General features: G+C 38.0%; 1 protein-coding gene and 2 non-coding genes across 3 annotated transcripts; all 3 read left to right on the top strand.

Annotated features, from left to right (window-relative positions):
- Positions 1 to 591: 591 nt before the first annotated feature.
- On the top strand, positions 592 to 673 carry Trnas-aga (transfer RNA serine (anticodon AGA)). The gene has a single exon. It is a non-coding gene; the product is annotated as a tRNA-Ser (tRNA).
- An 8,443-nt stretch (positions 674 to 9,116) lies between these two features.
- Trnas-aga (transfer RNA serine (anticodon AGA)) lies at positions 9,117 to 9,198 on the top strand. Its single transcript has one exon. It is a non-coding gene; the product is annotated as a tRNA-Ser (tRNA).
- A 2,426-nt stretch (positions 9,199 to 11,624) lies between these two features.
- On the top strand, positions 11,625 to 12,875 carry LOC145784637 (putative glutathione-specific gamma-glutamylcyclotransferase 2). The gene is made up of 2 exons (XM_082596505.1): positions 11,625 to 11,843; positions 12,430 to 12,875. Exons 1-2 carry the CDS (start codon positions 11,709 to 11,711, stop codon positions 12,868 to 12,870), a joined length of 576 nt encoding a protein of 191 aa, XP_082452631.1. The 5' UTR covers positions 11,625 to 11,708; the 3' UTR covers positions 12,871 to 12,875.
- Positions 12,876 to 20,732: the final 7,857 nt, after the last annotated feature.

Below are 20,732 nucleotides of genomic sequence, written 5' to 3'. Positions count from 1 at the left end.
GTAATGTTTTCTTTGTTTTCCCTTGTACTTCTGATTGGTTGACACGCTGTTTCTGTAACTTCTGATTGGTCCAAAGATTCATTTGTCTTACAAGACTTTTTATGTTTAAATGCCTACCGTTGAATGGCCCTAAACATGTTTTTATGAAAATAAAATTATGTTGTTTCGTATCAAACAGCAGCACTATCACTACACCAGAGTTGTAGATTTATCTTTTTTTTTATATTTAGTTTTACAACAAACCAACATTTCAGTGGCCCAGATGAAATGAGTTGCTCTAGCGCACACTCCGAGAGCCGAAGCAGCGCCGTTTGATCTTGAGTAGGGGCCTTAACCACTGAGTTAACGGGGCGGAAATTAAGAAATACTTTGACATAAATAAATTGCACTTATCATCCCATTCTAAAACAACAACAATGCCAAACAAATGTTGTTTAAACTTCATAAGCACTATGGGTCGTCGACAAAAAGTCATCACGACGACATAATATTAATTACATTTATTAAAAAAAATCAAAAAAAAAAACGTTATATGATATAAATGTTCAGTTTTCATTTTTTGATAAATATTAAAGTAATTGTTTTCAACAAGTCGTTGTGGCCGAGTGGTTAAGGCGACAGACTAGAAATCTGTTGGGCTCTGCCCGCGCAGGTTCGAATCCTTCCAACGACGTACCACTTTGAATTTTTGTTGGCCCTTCAGGTCTTGTCCATGACGAGCACAAAAGCTCAGATAAAACACCTCTCAATAATAATGATTCCTTAGCGATTTAAAAATTTTGCATACTTGTAATCGATCGCTTAGCTCCAAACAGCTAATTTGAACTTTTATTCGCAAAACTTAACCGGCTCGGTGGCTTAGTGGTTAGTGCGTCCGCCTCTGAATCGTTAGACTAGAGTTAGATACGCTGTCGGGTCATGCCACAAACTTTTTAAAAATGGTACGGTACTGAATCTAATTCTTTCTTGGCACTGAGCAATGGAATGGATTCGGGTAGTCTTGTACTCATTTGCGCCTCTAGTCTATACAGCTGCTTTGACACCGTCTGCTTTGCAAAGCGCCAAAGAGCATGGCCAGGGGCGCCGGAACAGTTTTTGATTGGGGGGCAAGATTATGAAAAAAGGGCACTTTTGTTGCTGAAAGGCCAATTTTTTTAAGTTTTAAGATTAGATAAAGCAATAATGCTCATCTACCTGCTCATTATCGAGTAATGATACAAGTGTCCGGTATACAAAGAACAATGGCACGGAAGGCCATCATCAGGGCCGGATTTACCAATAGGCTAGGCAGGCTGAAGCCTAGGGCCTCAACGTCCAGGGGCCTCGAAATTCGGTTTCGAGGTTTGTATTTTTTTCAAAAACTTGACAATTTTAAACCCTACCTAAAGTATATACGTATATATAGGGATATTTTAGCCTATTTATATAATTATGCAATTAAGTTGTCACATTTAAAAAATCGGAATATTTCAGCTTTTCTGTGGATTCTACTCCCGATATTTCACATACCGATCAGTTAACCTTTGATTATTATCAGATACGTGTCTCCTGTAAACGATTTACCAAGTGAAAGATTTATAACTTTCCTTGAGCTGAAAGACCACTCTGGGGTAGGCATGGCATATTTAGTGCATAAATATCTCACTACTGAGCTTCAGATTGATTTTAATAAATGCCGAGGGCAGTCTTATGACAATGCTGCAAACATGGCTGGTAGATACAACGGTATGCAGCAAAAAGTCATAAAAATAAATAAATTTGCAAAATTTATTCCATGCGCAGCAGGTCACTCCTTAAATTTGGTAGGCCGTTCAGCTGTTGATTGCTGTCTTGATGCAGTAAACTGTTTTGGTATTATCAATAAAATTTACACCTTTTTTCAGCTTCCACAAAGAGGTGGGCAGTTCTTAAATCATTTTTGCAACCTCAATCAAAAGTGCCAAAACATTTGTCGGATAGGCTACCGTACTAGGTGAGAATGTGAGATGCACATGCAAAAGCCACGGAAGATATTTTGGAAAGTTACAGTGCCATCACCAATGCTCTCAGTCATTTGCACTCCAATGTAAGTGAGAAGGGTGATACCATACTTCATTACTTCATGCTAACAACCTTTTGCAAAACATGGAAAAAACTGTTGTTCAATCAGTAATAAACGTGGCTTATTCAATATTCTACTCTATATCAAGAGTATAATCTCGATCGTCTTAAATCGTCAATCATCTGCTTTGTTGTAGGACTGCAGTAAACATAACAACATAATACGCAGTATAAATAATACACTAACATACAACAACCTCATGCATATGGACGACTGGACGTAGTAACAACTACAAATTAAAAATCACATGGAAATGCACGACTTTAACGTTTACCTATAAAATATGTGCCAAGAAAATTGCAATATTGAACCACATCAACAGATAAAGCAATCAGAACGATATAACTGTGCTCACTAGCAAATATTAAATCGTGGTCATAGCAACAAAGTCGGATTTTGTATTTGCTTTTGGAGTGACTCTCCTTGAAGCAAGTCTAGCTCGAATAAAGCCATCCCGTCGTTGGTAGCCAGCCACACTTCCGCAGGCGTTGGTCACTTCCCGGATAAGGCGCTCCACAGCCTGAGTATGACAAGGGAAATGAGCGCATTCAAACTTCGTATTTTTTAAATTCTTTAATTCGTCCAAGGTCAAGTGAGAAGTTAATACGGACTCTGTAGGTGTGGTATCCTCCCAATTAATTAACGAGCACAGTGAGTCGGCATTCCAGTTTAATTTTGGAGGTATGAATGTGCGGATGGAAACATCACCAGTGTTGTTGCCCTTACGAATGTCTTCCAAAATTCTCACACCAAAAGATCGAACAGCAGGGTCGTCATTGCTTACCATCGCTAGAAGGAGGCTCTCACTGTGAGCATGCCACGACTTTACATAAGGAGCAACTACTTCCCGAGTATCCGCAGGAAGAAGATGTAGCAGCTGGACCTGACGGAGAACATGAAATGGGGCATGGTGAATGTATGGCTTGCTTTTTATGTCAAACCACAGTGGAGCATAATTAGTGGCAATAAATGCTACCAACTTCTGGAGAGCATCAGCAATCGTCCCCTGCAGAGCGTGCTTTGACATGTAAAGACGACATTAATCGACATGCGAGTGTAAGCCATCGTGAATGAGAAATTGGACCGGGCTTCAAATGCTTCAAGCTGTCTAAAATGTTTCCACCTTGAATTGATGTTACAGAAAGAAGAAGATATCTTTGATCTGTGGAAAGATCAGAGATAATCTCAGGTGGTACTTGTAATTTTGGGCCTTCAATTCGCAGAAATTTTGCATCCCATTCAAGGTCTTCAACATGTGGCAGAATTTTTCCGATTGGCCCTTTGAAGGAAGCACTTCCAGAAGTTGCTCCATCAAGCTTTTGGAACAAATGTCGCAATGGGAGCTCATTGGTATGCAACATGCATATATTCCATTGGAGACGGTGGCCAATGTGTCGTTCACACCTGGCAATTATTCCATTATTTTTCCCAGTAGTAACAGCAGTGGAGTCTGCTCCTACAACCAACCAGTTGTCGATGAGGTATTCCTCCTTTAAAAGTTTTGTTATTTCAACAGCTGTGGGCTCTACAGCTTTCCCAAAAGGTCCATTATCATTTCTGCAGCTTTCCCAAAAGGTCCAAAAAAAAACAAATATTGTATTGGCCTCCCGGTTCTCCAACTAAAACTATGTGCTCTTGCTTTATTTGTTTCTGCCTAAAAACCCCATCCTCTTCTTCTACAGTAATAGTTTCAATCTCCTTCCCATCGAAGAAGATCCCCTGTAACTTTTCTTCTCCTCTTTTCTCTCGATCTATTTCTGTTTCTCTCTTGCGAACCTTTTCCACTTCCCTCCAGATCTTGCTTTGGTCTACTATCATTGAAGGGTCGTCTGGTGAAATAAATCCGACATCAATAAGTGTAGCATTTACCAAAGCAGCAGCTTCTCTTTGACTTGTGCCCCATCGCATTACTTCCCTTGCGATTGTTGGAAGTGGTAATCGCATTTGATGTCCTGGAAAAAATGTGGTTTATTAATTATTATAATAAGGAGGAATCTGTTTGTGGTATATGATGTAAATAAATTATGTTACCGTACTTCTAAAAAATAAACCAGAACTAGCATCTGCAATTTGAATAAAACTTAATTGAAAACTCAATCATAAAACAAACAATTTATTTTCTTAAAAGGAATGTGGGTTTTTTATGAATTATTAAGAGCAACAGGATTTTTACTGGATGTCGTACTTTGTCTGAAATCAGTTCCTTGCTAAGCTTTAAAAGATAAACACATCAAAAGCGTTTGCAATACTATGTAAGTACCTCCACCTGTGGTCGCTTTGTACGTTACATTGTTATCTTCGGATGAGCCAGGCACAGCTTCTTCCAGTGAAGAATCATTTGCTTCCAGAATTGTTGCAGCAAACTGCTCTTTTCTCCAGTAAGTTTCTTCCATCTTTTGGGACTTCTTAGCAGCAGCAAACTCATCCAGACGGTACTGTTCCATACTCTTGATTGAAAGTAATTATTGTAAAAAATATCATTAAAATAGTCCAACAACTAATGCTAATTAATAGCCAAGTTGAAAGAAAGAAGTTTAATGCAGCAGCAAAGAATTCTAAAATGCATGTCCTATATCTTACCTTTTTGTGAGCAATCTTTTGAAGAGTTTTTGTCGTCTTTTTGTCAAGTGCTCCAATTTGGTATTGAGGTGCTGTTGCTCCACGATTACGTTGGGAGAGGAAAAACTTCAGTTCTGCCTTCGGAATGTGGTCTTCTTTAGGACAACTGCACGTGATATGAGCTCCCCATTCACACGAATCTCCACAAATCGATTTATCACAAACAGATATCAAGCAACGGCATTTTAGACCATGAGATTTACTTCGTTGAAAATACAGTTGCTGATTATAAGATTTTTTTATTTTACTGGCAATCGAAGATTTTGGAGCAAGGGAAAGGGATGAATTCACACGATGGTAGATGATAATGACATCATTGGCGATCTTCGTGAAGAGTGAAAAATTAGCTCTGTTTCCAGATTCCTGAAAAAATATTTGATTAGGATTGCTATATCTCTGAAAAGAAGTGACTAATTCTAATCATTGCTTTTTTTTAAAAAGTTTAATAAACCTACAGCCTATAGGTTTTGGAAAAAAGTTTGGTTGTTTGCTAGACCTGTTTTCGGTTCTTGACTTGTTTAAATTCTTGTTTTAACAAACTAATTACAGTGTAAGTACTAAGTAGGCCTTCATATAAAAGTAGTCAATTCAGTCATGACTCGTGACACCCCAAAGGCAAAACAAAATCTATTAAATTTCAATATTACCTTCAACAAACCACAGAATGCGAGGACATCTCGTAGCGTTGGTAGGTCTGCAGTCGGGAGTTCTTTCGAGGGTCCAATGACAGAGCTTTCAGCGCTTCTAATAGTTTTCGTACTAGTTTTAGGCATTATCTTACTGATACAACAGTCCACAATTATTTAAGCGTTATTTACTGAAAATATAGTTGAAGAGTATGGTACCGTTATAGTTTTGTGATCTTATGACTGCGGTACACCTACAAACTGTGAAGTAGACTGGAACTCAATAAAACACAGAACTTTTTTTTCTAACACTGATTTAATTTCAAATATTGAAATTCCTAGGCCTTGTACTTCGTTAATCTGTAACAAACTCTACATTTTATACAATTTGTCATCGTGATTCAGTAATGTTTTAGCACCGAGCAGAAATTAGACTACATCAAAGCAATCACCTGCAGAAACCTTAATATTTTCGACCGACAACCGCTTCGAGTTTCTCGGGAAAGCTAGGCTACATAACAACTATAACAACTAAGTTTTAAACACATATCAGCCTTAATGTTATTCACCAACCTAGAATTGCACTGTAGCAAGCATTTCAGCTGAAAACTGCTTCTTGTCTATTTTTTGGAGCTTACTCCCAATCGTTAAATCACTCATTGTGTCGTCGTTTCCATGGAACTGCGCAATCACAGAGCGCTATTTGGATCACGTAATTCAGGCGTAACGCAATCTAGTTTGGTGAATCGCCTTATCAAAAAGTTGTAAATACCTAATCTTTAAACGCTTCAATGTTTAAAGTTAGAGCGTTTTATTACAAAATATTTTACAGGAATGCTCTACATATTGCTACAATCCATGAGCGATAGGTGAAATTTTGAAATTTGATTTTCGAATCGCATTAATACTTCATGCTAACAACCTTTTGCAAAACATGGAAAAATTGGAATTGTTATGTTGCATTTTTGGTCCAGAGTGCTAGGTCGTTTTTACAGGGTTAGCAAAGCCTTTCAAAAATCTGAAAAAGTGCAGTTCACTTGCAGACTTTCTAAGCAAAATTAGAGATGTGTTTAACGAGTTTGATCAGCAAGCAAAAGCAACCTTGCCGAATATTAACTACAGAGCTGTTACTAGGAGACAAAGAAATGCACCTGACGCTTTACGTGAACTCTCTTCAAAGAAAAGGTTTAAAATAAATTCCTTTATCCCTATGCTCGACGCACTTCAAGCCATTTTAAGAAGAATGGCTAATGTGTAGGCTACAGTGACATTGCAGAAATGTTCCTCTTTCTTGCTAATCTGAAAGCAACTAAGGTAGAAATTGTACGAGGCGTAGACCTTTTAAAGGAAGCGTATCCGGAAGATGTTGACCCTAAACTTACTGATGAACTTCTACATTTTCATTTGTACGCGAGACAAACACAAAACTAAGGGCTTACCGGTACAGAAGAGCAATCTATTTCCTTGTCTCATGGAGACCTTCAGGAAATTATGCGCAAGGAACAATTAACTCTGATTTTCCTAATGTGGAAGCAATAATAAGACTGTTTCTAGGCTTAATGGTCACTGACTGCTCAAGAGAGAGATCTTTCTCAAGGCTCAAAAGCATCAAAAATAAACTGTCTCAATAAACTCGACAATGTCTCAAGAAAGGTTGTCCGCACTGAGCATTCTGTGCATTGAGAGTGACAAACTTAAACAGATAAATTTTGATGAACTTTTGCATGATTTTGCTTTGACGAAAGCTAGAAAAAAAATTTGGTCTTAGCCTGGTCTTAGCCTACGGTACTCTATTTGATGGCTGTAACTATTTCTTATGTCCTCGTAAATAAACTTTACAATAATTGTAACGGTTGTTTGATCAAAGAAATTAAAATTAAAAGCAAAACTGCCTTAACTAAATTTTTATTCTTTTAATTAAAAATTTGCACCCATGAATGTGGAAAATGAGAAGAACGAAGAGTTTAATGCACTCATATTTTTAACATTAAGCAATGACATGTGATGTTGTTTAGAGAGAAATTCTGAGCTCAAATATTGGGAGGGGCCTCACAAATGGAATAGCCTAGGGCCTCTAATGGTCTAAATCCGGCCCTGGCCATCATGCTATATGTTATGATGATGCAGGCTTATTACCTACTGTGATACAGAATTTTGTGTCGTGAATATTATTTTGAGGCAGAAATGAAAGATTATAATTAGGCTAACAGCTATAACTGAAATTGTTATATCGTATTGCAAAATGTGCAGTAGCTTACATGATCTTAAAAGGGCACCATTGCCCCCCTGCCACCCCATCCACAAAAATATGAGGGCAGAGGGGCATCGTAGCAAAGTAAGCTGTGGTAAGCTGCACCTACAATAGGCTACACCTGGATTAACTCACTTTTGGTGGTGGGTGGCTGCTTAGTAAAACATAGGCTATATACTCAGGCCCGGATTTAGGGGGGGCAGAGGGGGCAGTTGCTCCGGGCCCCCCGACTTTTGAAGGGCCCCCCTATGTGGAAAAAATGTGATTTTGTGTTATTTTATTCCTTTTGACCTTTAAAGTTTCTGCAAAATACTGTGCAGTACTGGACTGATGCTACTGTAGACGTAGAGATGGTTTTTACGCGCCGTAGGCTTGAAAAAATTTTTTGCACGGGGGCCCCCCGATCTAAAAGTGCCCCGGGCCCCCCATCAGCTAAATCCGGCCCTGTATATACTAGCTCAGTGCCCGAGCGGTTTCGCCTTCACCTCTGATGTTGGTGGATCTAAGATCGATATTAAGATCGACTCATCCTAAGTGAGGGTCGTTAGCGACGGATGAAACAAATGTTTTCTAGATGTAATTGGTGGATCACAGTTTGGTCGGATTTGGTACAAGCGGTTGCTTTTTTCAAAGATTTATTGTTATTTTGCAGTTTAATAAAATTGTACTGCATACGTTCCTACAAAACCTAAAATATACTTGAAGTGAAAAATGAAGAAATCGTGGGAGACTCAGGTAAGTTGGCCCAACGGGCAAGTTGGCCCACTCTAAATAATTTTTTAAGCACAATAGTTATTGTGACTTATCATACACATACCGAGAAAATGCTGTTTAAAGTACCTACCTTATCACCAGGTTGGGCGGCTCTAGAAAGCAATATGAACTTGTGAGCTCGATTTTTGTATGAAAAATGGTGATTTTTAAAATTTTTGGATTTTAGAATTTTTTACATGTCGTGTGAGTTTTTTCTTATTATATAAGAAAGGTTATTATTTAGTGAGTGCAGTTAATGAAGAAAGGTTAGGATTGGTCAGATGATTAACTTGATTATGTTTTAAGAAGATGTTATGTTTGAGCCATGGTAGAGAGCTTGACTTGTGCCAGATAGATATAACACTCCGTAACGTAAACGGATTTAACATTAAACAGTATAAACACACAAAAAAAAAAACATGAAAAACTACTAAATCCAACGTTTTCGACACGAATTCATTGCAGGATACACAAATTGGCGAGGGCAGATCACATGATATGCACAACACAAAATAATAGTTTTATTGCAGCCTGATAGGCTACCGTACTATTATTGTGCACAGATGTCCAATTCTGCAGTAAAATGTTGTGTCGTGTGCAATACGCTTAAGCAAACACCACACTGTTTGCCCAAGACAAAGGGGGCCCGGAGTGAGAGGGGGGCCCGGAATGACTCTTCGTACCCCTAGTGAAAATTTCTCTCAGAGGCCCTGGCTACCACCACTGATCAAGTGAAGTGAAAAATATTATCTTGTGTTTTGAACAAGTCGTTGTGGCCGAGTGGTTAAGGCGATAGATTAGAAATCTGTTGGGCTCTGCCCGCATAGGTTCGAATCCTGCCGACGACGTATTGAGATGTACTCGAACCTTGTGTATGTCAAATGCCGTGTGGTTGCTAGAATGCATTTGTCTATGGTTCATTTTTTCATTAAAATTTATAAGCACAATACAAAATGAATCAAACCTTATCGGGTCCACAAAGTAGGCTATGTCTGTCGATTCATTAATTTATTTTTCGTCACTAACGTGTCCGGGACGAAAAAGATACTACTAACTACAATAGTCGATATAGGCCTATCAGCACGTTAATGAACAGGAAAAGGTGGCAAAACCATGAAAGGTTTCAAACGTGCCTGAATAGTAAATAATGTAATAGGCTATGCCTATATGTCTGTAGTTAGCACGGCCACAAAACCCAAGAAACAAACAGCAATAAATAAAGCAAAAACAAAGAGAAGCTGCAAATGGCTACAAACCAAAATGGCTGCAAACACATGTAGTACCGTAGCCAAATAAACAACAGCCTGATGAAAAGTGTTGTGAAGACTGTCGATGAGGTAAGGAGAAAAGAACTTCGATACTCGAAAACTAATAATCAGCATATGCTGGCCAACAGCATTGTTGACCAGGCTATGTCTACAAACACAGACCACTCGCTGTAAACACAGCCCAGTTAGCTGACCAGTCCCTTTTTAGTTTGATTCAACGTCTACAAACGTAGTTTTGAATGTTTTGACTGGGAAATGCCAGAACAAATGATCATTTTTCACTAGATATCTAGCAAGGTGTTACTGACAATTGTAACAAAGTCAATGGTTTTTGACGTTGTTTCAACGTCATAGCCTACATTGTTGAACCCAGTTTTGAAAAGTATTTCCTTTACTTGATGAATTCTATTTGTTCAAAATTAATACTGAGCATGTTTACAATGCATTCATAGCTTTGAGCCGTTCAAAAATCAAATTTTGGTGTCGAAAAAAATTATTCTATTAAACGTAGTTAGAAATGAATCAAATCAAAGTCTTTACAAGAAAAATATTTCAAATTGAATTTCAAACAAAAGAAATTCGTGTCATGTAAACCGAAGCTTTATTTCGACAAATTTTTAAACTACTTTGGTTTAAAACACTCACGAGCATGAATAAAACTTCTAGTTAGAATTTCTTTAAAAAAGCCTCAAGGCCACCCAATAAATTTTGAAGCGTTTTCGGCATTATTAAATTCTCCCTGCTATCCGCAATCGTTTCGAGCGAAACGAAATGCGTTTTTATTTCGAAACAAAAAACAAAACAAATTTTTCGAAAAGCCCTAAATGGCATTCACAATCGGCTTGTTTTTAAAACAGGCATTTTAATGCTTATTTTCTTCAGTGAAAAACGCTTGTATTCAGTTCAATTCCATGATGGTTCGCTTCCAAATTTTTGATTCCCTCGATTATTAAAAAAGTGTTTATTTTCACTTTGCTTGAGATTCAATGGTTTTACTGATAATCAATAAATTCTTCTTCCTTATAAGAAGTTATTTTTATACTACATTTCATCGGGGTCAAATGGGGAAGGGGAGGTTGGTGAGTACTTTTATCTGGTCCCTCCTGTGAGTAGCCGAGTTTAATTACAAATGAAAAGGCCAAGCGAAGCTCATCAACAGGTTAGAGTAAAAGACTAGTAAATAGATGACCGAAGATAATAGAATGACCAAACATGATATCATACTGAAACTACTTTTTCACACGACACTGAACCCTTTCTGAAGCCAGTCCAAACTACTGGTTTTCCCAACTGCGTCAACGGTTTGATCAGCTGATCGCCAAAAAAAGACCACTAGAAAATAGTGTCTTTCTCCATTCACTTCCAATTGAAAACAAAGCTGTTTCAGTAAAGTCGTCACAATATTTTCTTCCTGTAGTAATTATTCAATAGTTAGTTAGACCAAAAGAAGTATTGATCATGTAGCCTAGCCTAGTAATGATTTTCCAATGTATCGCATGACAATTGTAGGTATTAAAAGTTTTAGAGGTGCACAGTGCACTATACTGTAGAACAATCTGTTGTTGTGTGAAGCAATCCATTAGTTATAAAGTTTAAGACAGTGACCAGAGAATATATTTAAACAGCCGTTTGGAAGCAAAATCAACCAAAAAGTACTTGAGGACCTGCAACTGCAAAACAGAAATCTATTGACATATCAGGAAAATGCGAAGGAGTGTAGGCTACTATACATAGCTTAAACGTTAGCAATAAGAATTTGCAGTAACAAGATGTCAAACCAACTAGCAAAGTTTTACTTAATGCTTTCAAACTATAGCAACTGACCAGTACCCTTTTCAAAGAGTTTGATTGGGCAGGGATAGTGAAAGTGTTGTGGATATTCGTAAGTACAGTGGAAAAATCACCTGTCCAGTTTGTAGAACAGTCACAATCCAGTACAAATTCTATGTAGCCCTACGTCCACACATTTTTCGTCAAATAACAACTTACATTTACAGTTTATTTAGAACAACGCAGTGATATAATTTTATCGTTTTTGCGCTGGGTGTGTAAGCAATAACGTCTCACATAGCCTACTGTGCCAGTGAACAATGTGGTTATTCGGTTATGGATCTCTTTTGTGGAATCCAGATTTCGAGTACGACGAACAAATTGTAGGTTTCGTACAAGGATACAAAAGAAGATTTTGGCTCTTCAATGAAACTCACAGAGGAATTCCAGGAAAGGTAAATAAGTGTTTACTTAGTTTAAAGTTTATTGCGTTCACGTTTATCGTTTATCCTAATATTGTGTAAAAAGCTTTTGTTTTCTCTAGAACCAAAATGTCAACTTTTGTTCTAAAAGCATTTTTGTGCACAAAGCTTTCCAGCAAGGTTTTGGCTGCTTGTATTTCTTACAATTATAGTTCCGTTTGCACAATAATTAATAACACAGTATGCACAACAGTCTTACGTTGGTACGTGATTGTTACTTTGGCTGAATGGTTTTACGTAATTTTACATACCGTAATTTTTAAAGAAGCGTTAAAAGCGATTGAAAGCAAAATCGATGATTAACTTAAAATCTCGAAACAAGCTTTCCACAGAGTTGAACTTTTTCATTTTGACAAACCAATAGGCTATGTCGAAACAAAATGCAGTGTAACAGTTTTTTTTAAATAAATTTAGCATGTAGTTACTATTTGGAGTATTTTATCGTACTGTGAAAGCCGACTAGATGGATAAAGCAAATAAATTGACATTAATATAACAAGTATTGAAAGATCACTCAACAAAAAGAAAATTAAAAAGTAATAATGATTCATTGTTTCAGCCTGGGCGTGTGGCAACGCTTGTAAAAGACCTAGAAAAACGTGTTTGGGGAATCGCTTACAAGATTTCCAAAGATTGCATCGATGACGTTCGCCGTAAGCTCAGCAAAAGGGAGAGGGATTATATGGCAACCACGCTCTCGTTTCATCCTCAAGAAAGTGGCCAACCAGTTTTTGACATTACACTCTACATTGCTTCACCAGTACATCCTAATTTTGGTCCAGCAAGCGACGTCGAGATAGCAAAAAACATTTACGGAGCAGTTGGACCAAATGGCAGTAACATCGAGTATTTGCTTAAACTTGCTGACTATGTGCGAGAGAACATTCCAGAAGATCAAGACACTCATTTATTTACATTAGAACATTTTGTGATGCATGCTTGTGGTGACCATCTCTGCCCATCTGCATCATTTACAAACCATCCACCAAGAGCTGCTTGAAATATCACAAACTGTGCTTTCCATTGTAGTCAAGTCTACGATGCATAATAATGTGCTACACGATATTCATGTAGGCCTATCTTTATGCCATCCTGGTATAACTCGTTTGCTTCATTTTGTTCGAACTAAAAATCTACCTTATTCTGTCGACGACGTTCGGAAAACGGTGCAAAACTGCAGTGTATGTGCAGAAATCAAACCTAACTTTTATAAACCACCTAATGCGCATCTTGTTAAAGCTACCCAGCCGTTTGAGCGACTGAGTTTAGATTTCAAAGGCCCTATGCCGTCTGTGTCCAAGAACAAATACATGTTAATAGTTGTGGACGAATTTTCGCGTTTTCCTTTCGCGTTTCCTTGTGCAAGTACTGGTGCGCGAACTGTTATTTCTTGTTTAAACCAATTGTTTGCGTTGTTTGGTATGCCTGCGTATGTACACTCCGATAGGGGCTCGGCTTTCATGTCCAAAGAACTATCATCGTTTCTTAATAGTCATGGTGTTGCATGCAGTAGGACGTCTGTCTATAATGCTCCTGGAAATGGACAATGTGAAAGGTATAATGGAATAATTTGGTCTGCAGTGAAATCAGCATTAACCCTTAGGCGGTTGGGCTCCTGGAGTCTTGCTCAGTTTGGGGGGGGGCTGTCGATTCTTCTTATGCTTTTGGAGTGATATCTCTGTTATTTTTTAAGGCACGGTTTCAAAATTTGGGATTCACTTTGTAAAACTATTCACGCAGAGCATATCCGAAAATTAAAACTATGTAAATTTTAGAACTGCTTATATACGTTGAAATGTTGATGTGACTTATGACGTTTGAATTATTTGGTATTTTTTGATAGAGTAATGAAAAACATGCATTGCAATGTTGTGAATAATTTTTTTTTACATAATCTCAATTTAAATCATTTGATTAACGAGACATGGGCCAAATTAATTGCTTTCATCCAGCTGGTGGGAAAATTTTGAACAATAGAATATGAAATATTTCAGAGGATGTGCTGAGAAATGCTTTATATCTCTCAATTTATAACCTTTATTCGCTCAAAATTTCAGCTCAATAGAGGTGAATAAAAGTTAGGAAAAGTCAAGAAATCTCGTAGTCGCAGCCTCAGTGGTTTTAGAGATACAACTGTTGATACAAAAAAGTTGAATTGACAGCCCCCCCCCCAACCTTCAAAGGGTTAAAGTCTCGTAAACTTGACATGTCGCGCTGGGAAAGCGTGCTATCCGACGCTTTGCATTCTATCCGCTCTTAGCTTTGTACCGCTACAAATGAAACGCCTCACGAAAGGTTATTTGTGTATAAACGTCGATCGTCATTTGGAGTTTCTATGCCGACATGGTTATCAACACCAAATAAAGTGTTTCTACGGCGTCATGTTCGTTTATCAAAGTATGATCCTGTTGTTGACGAAGTAGAGCTCATGCATGCCACCCCTAACTATGCTCGTGTTCGTTTTCCTTCTGGCAGAGAAACAACGGTCTCTCTCAAAGATATTGCACCATTGGGACAATCGGATGAACCTGTTTTACCGGTTGACCAGGATGTTCCAGTCGAAACAAACTTAATACGTTTGCCTCCTCCAGTGGCGACTGGTGAGGCTATTGCTCTACCCAATGGATTTGTAAATAATGACATGACTTCAACATCACCGGATGTAAATTTAAGTGTGCGTAGTGACGATGGCGACATTGTACAACGTGAAACTACTGATCACTCTATGTCATCGTCTTCGCCCACCACTGATACAACACACTTACGCAGATCTACTCGTATTCGTCGTTCGGTTGATCGTTATGGTGCAGTGCCATATTTTTAGCAGTCTGCTTTGATTTCATGTAAAATCACACCTGCTGTCCAAGTTACGCTTATGAACTATATTTTGCGTGGTTGTGCTATATATAATGCAATTTTGAGAGGGGGAGAATGTCGTGTGTTTCTGAGCACGACGCTCTGTCCCTCAAGCTTATTACTCAGTTAATTATTGCCTTGTTTTCTACACGCCTTGGTTCTACGTTTTCTTCATTCGTTCATTCATTCAGTTCTGTTGTTGTAGCATTGTGTACGTTCAGAAGCAGTTATTTATGTATCCTTTTATTTGCAGATGTAGTTGCTTTCTATTTTATTAAAGCCTTTGCAAAGTTGTTGTACAAGTAAATTAAGTTTACTTCACTCCGTAGCATTGACAAGAAGGTCTAGATTCTAGAAAGTATAACTTTGGACTCGAACCCGGGATGATGTTATAGGCTGTAGTATAGGCCTATAAAATCATCCCGGATGTGGTGACTGTGGTTGCTGCTAGTGACTTTATATTACGTCCCTAGGTTGCTGAGTATCATAGCAAATTAAAGCATGCCTTCTTATCTTCATAGCTGATTGCTAGATTGCTGATTTGCACTCTCCAGGCCCGTCGCTTCGTTTTGTTTTCTTTTTCGTTTTTTTTTGCGTTTGTAGGCTACAATGTTTTTCTATCTCTTTGTATTTACTACTTTTTCTTGTGATCTAACATTCTTGGTATGATTTTACAACCTTTTTTTATTACGTTTTAACTGTGTGATTTTGCTTATTGACTTAATGTGTACTACGGCCCTCAAGTTAAGTTACAGTGTTTATTTGGCCCTCAAAGCAACTTGAGTTTGAAACCCTAGGTCTAGAACCAAGTTCTACCTACAAACCTCAGCCGGCCACATTTTCAATAAGCCAATGTTTAAGCCGCGACAGCAAATTTGAAGTGCTTGGTGCTGATTCAGCACCACCTGGGCAATATAGGGTTAAAGTAAAAATAAAAAACAGAAGGGCCTTGTTGAAACATGTTGCTTGCGTAGAAAAGCGATTTACATCCTGGCTACGTAAGGCACTGTTGACACAATCTTCTTAACCTATGATTCACAGAGATCCCTTGGGATTCCGTGATACAGTGTAAAGAGGTCCATAAAGTGCCTTGATATTGGTTGCATGCAGGCTACTTAATTCCTCTATTGTTTGCTCAACGAAAGAAGAGAATCATAAAAAAAAAAATTTGTCAAAAATTAATCACGGCAGACAAATACGAAACCGTTTGGAGGTTGAAGAAGACAGGCATATCAAGAAGGGGATACGAAAGCTTTTATTACGTCTGACAATAGAAGGGCTTTTGTTTATCATAAAAAATCTGTTTGTCGTAAAATGACAATTGGCACCGATAGTAATTTAATAAAGCTTGTTATGATAACCTATACCTATTATTATCAAGCCTGGATATTCACTGCATGCTCACAGTTACTTGTTAACTCAACTACTCGCTACACCGTTCACCGTAGTAAATATCTACTGCTTTCAGTTTCTTGAATCATTTGACGATGTTTATCGATTATCACAGGCCAAAAAAAAAAAAAATTATAAGGTATTTCGAGGCCCCTGATTCTAAAAATGCACTAAGTTTTTTCGAATCATTTTAGTTTGTGAGATACAGCAAAAATATTCTTTCGCGATTTTGAGCCCTTATAAATTTCACGTCGTGTCGTTTACTACATAGACAAAACTGGAAGTAATCCCAGGCACATTTCTGAGTTGTATAAACGCTATTTGAAACCAATCACGTTGATTACAGCCCAAACAAACAGCTATTTAACGTTTACTGGCCTAGTAATAATCAAAATATGATGTGAAGTAAGCCTGAGGATACAAGATGTGCGTTTTGCGTTAATATATTTGTTGGTCTTCAACAGCATCAGACTTACTAACTAAGCTACTCAGTTCAAACAAAATGCATACATTGTTTTGCTTAACAAACTAGACAAATAAGCAAAACAAAGCTATCGATGAACAAACGCAACTCTTTACTATGGTAGGCTTACTGAGCAACACCCATCAAGGTATGAAGGCGATATATGTTATTACAGAATACAAAGTTATGTTCTTCAGTAAAGTACGGTAGCTGCTAAGATTTTTATCCTTGTTGCAGAAGAACGTAATCTTGGCCTCTGAGTCAAGAATGCCACGTTGATCGAGATGAGAAGCCAAGATTCCAGCCAGTGCCGGTCTTTGGGGTGTGCAAACCGTGCGATCGCACAGGGCCCGCAAATTAGGGGGCCCACAATTTACTCAGAAAATGCAGTAATTTTGTCATTTCCAATGGAAAAATTCAACAAGTGAATTCAACAAAGGAATTGTGCAACCTATTTCGTTCCCCGAAAAGATCGAGAAAAAAAAGCAACATAGCCGAAGTTGCTGATCGGAGTTGCCGCAAACATTTCAAATTTCTCTCGATCTTTTCAAGGGACGAAATTTGATTTTGTTACTCCGATTTCAGGGTACGAAATCGGGGTACGAATTTTGCAGGGGACGAAATAGGTTGCATCTAGACTCAACATAGCTTTGTTTTCGAAAAATGCCCAAGAATGCATGATCTTATCCTTTTGCCATGCCACCGAACAGCACCATTTTACAGTAATATTAATACCCAAATTTTGAACATGCTCTCAGAATGCCCCAAATTCAAAGTAATTTTTCAAAATTTTCTGGTGGAGGCCCCCCAGACCCCCCGCCGCTGGGTGCCGTCTTCGGCGATCACGCCGACCGTGAAACCCCCCCCCCTCCCCTTTCAAAATCCCTAGCTACGCTACTGAATTGGATCATTGTCATTGGGGCCCGCAAATCATATTCCGCACAGGGCCCGAAATTACCTAAGACCGGCACTGATTCCAGCTACCACTTTTGATAAGTAAATCTTTTACTACTACAGTAGGTGGTAGAAATGGTTTTGAGAAAAAAGCTTGACCTTACTCTGAAACATTACTGAAGGTATTGAGGTTACTCTCAGTCATGCACGTTTTCCTATTGTTTCAAGCAAATCGTCCACGCATTGGCTGCCTTGCATACTCCATGATGTTCCAACTTCTTTCGAACATGCTCACCGTGCAGAAGTATCAATTTTCATGATGATTCCACGGCTCTCTTTATGCCATGACACTCTGAACTTCTTCTTAGCCTTGAGCCCATCAGAAACGGGTTTGAGTGCAATGTTTGCATACTTTAGGAGGAACCCAGGACTTATTTTGATTGATCACCCAGCTTCATGTCAAAGTAATAATAATGCTTGTTTTTATATAACGCTGTATCTATCGTAGAATGCGCTACTCCTCTGCGTTGCCTCATGCAGTAAAATATATCTGGATTGTTTGTACAGCATCAGCATTTTATTAGCCTATATGCCATTTATTAGCCTATAGACCAGAAAAGAAAACTTCTTGCAGCAAAGACTTGGCCTTAGCAAAGGCTTAGAGTAAAATTTCATTTGTACAAGTATCCATTTCAGTAGGCCTACCTTTTCAGTATAAGGCTGCATTCATAAACACATGACCTTCGGGCTATTTTTCTTGTGATGTAGGCCTACTGATTTAGCCTACAACTGTTGTCATTGAGTATTCATGTCTCCCTTACGTTAATCACAGTTCATTTCAACCCTTGCTTGCGTTTTGAACTTTCATACCATATCAACCAATTGAACTAGACAAGTGCAATTATGACATCATAATTGTATACAGGGCTGAAAATAAGTAATTTGTTGATTGAAATGTTTTGAGTAACGATTTCAAAAATATTTTCATTGTCGAATATCTCGAAAACTAGAGCCAATTCGAAAAAATTAAGTGCATTTTCGGAATCAGGGGCCCTGAAATACATGAGACCATATATGCGCTACCGAACTATTAACCGTTACTAGGCTATTAGCCATTAGAATTAGTCAAGGATTCTATATCAAAAATTTACTAGGCTTCCTTTATGACATTTCAAGTAAATCTCTGATTATATGTGCGAAATCGCCTGCTTTTATAGACTGTTGGAATTGTAGCGATCCATTATTTCATCGTATAAGTTTTCCTGCCGTTTACTAAAGTTTCTGTAATTTTCCATGCAATTGCTCCCAAAGAAAATAGAAAAAAGGGCGCACACAATAAAATGGTTTGTTCGTCCTTTGACGAGAGCTCTATAAAATCGGACTAGCTCTATCACATCAAACCAGCTCAATTAGACAAAGAGCTCATATCAAACCAGCTCTATCAAATCGGACCAGCTCACATCAAACGAGCTCAGTTAGACCAGTTCAGCTCTCAGAAAAACATTAAATTGATTGTTTAATTAAAATGTAATAACTCGTGATAATGTTTCACTATCCTGTAATTTCATTATTCTGTACTGTTTAAATTCAAATTGTGTTATAGACCTACAACATTATACGAACACCTTCTGACAGGCGCGAATTTATGGGGGGGCCCAGGGGGCCCGGGCCCCCCCCGAAATGTTGTGAGGAATTATTGTTGAAATTCTATGTAGGCTATCCGCATCAAATCGTTTGATATGCGTCTAAACAGCTGATATTAGTCCCACGGCGGACTTAACTTATCCGGGGGGGGGGATAATTTTTTGATATTATTATGGTTGAAATTATCCATCGATCAGACTCCGTTATTTTCTTTCATACAATTTCAAATACATTTTAATAGCAACATTTGTTTGAGCTGACTCAGCTGAAACCAACGCTGAACCAAATGACGTCAGTTGAAACAATCTGAAACCTTGAATGGCCGTTTTATAGTTTTTAGCCTTCATTATAATTTCAATCAATCGCCGTATATGCCTGCAAACATCCAATTGGTCATGGACACTGCATAGTGCATATAGGGTTTTAACCAGATTTCAAGTTAACTTTGCTTGCTTAGCAATTTTTATTCAAGCAAAATGTATTTTTTAAACATTCACAATTGATGAAAATGGCTGTTTCTTTTAATGTCTATTTTATTTTATGGCATATCGTATATGTCGTAGTATTAATAGTGGCGTAGCCAAGGGGGGGGGGGGGGGTTACAACTCCTCTCCCTTTGGCACGCGTGTGACTCCACGATATTTAGAATGATGCTTTCAGTCTCTATGACTCTAAAACAAAGTTTGCCTAATTTTAAACGAAACTGCATTAAAAGAGCGAGTTTTGCCAATACTAAACATTCAAATATCTCAGCCAGGAATTAGCAACAAGAAAACATAGAGACTTAGCTTTACTACCAAAAAATGCCAAAGAAAACATGATCTTATCCTTTTGCTATGCCACCAGACAGCACCATTTTACAGGAATATTTTTGCCCACACTTTTATTGAAAATGCTCTCAAAATACACCAAACTCAAAGTAATTTTTCAAAATTTTCTGGGGGGTGCCCCCCAGACCCCCCGCCGCTGGGTGTCGTCTTTGGCGAAGACGCCGTCGGGCTTTTCCCGCCGACCGTCAAAAAACCCCTTTCAAAATTGCTGGCTACGCTACTGTCGTAGTATCATTGTTCATATTTGTTTTATCTTTTTCTTTCTTTTTAATTGATTTTCGAATTTTCTGGCCCCCCCCGAAAAAATCTCCTAGATCCGCGCCTGCCTTCTGATAACTTAAAATTATAATTCGAATAACAATTGTGTGGAAATTAGTTCATGGAGTCAGATAGCCAAATTAGATAGATAGAAATTTCATCAGGCAGTTATAGACAGCCTTCATCTTAATTCAAATTATAAACAAACCATTCTCATACTTAAACTCATACTTAAATATAAACTATCCTTATACGTTAAATATAATAATAATAAATATAACCACATTGGTTACCCCGCACGTAAGTAGGTTTTAAAAAATAAAAGTAAGTTTACAAGATAACCAAAAATATGGAGACTCTGGTAAGTACATTATGCTACAAAACTTTTATTTCTACGTCAATAAAAAAAAAGAAAACAACACGAGCTCACAATTATTTTGTAAAAACATGTCACCTTTTATCATTTCACGCGTTGGTTTGCCAACAATTTTTCTGTAGCGTATTGTAGCCTACTTTTTAAAGCAC

Source organism: Aplidium turbinatum, chromosome 15 (genome assembly GCF_918807975.1).
Source record: "Aplidium turbinatum chromosome 15, kaAplTurb1.1, whole genome shotgun sequence".
Lineage (NCBI taxonomy): Eukaryota > Metazoa > Chordata > Ascidiacea > Aplousobranchia > Polyclinidae > Aplidium > Aplidium turbinatum.
The sequence above is the reverse complement of the archived record's forward strand: the minus strand, read 5'-3'. Positions and strand labels throughout refer to the sequence as shown.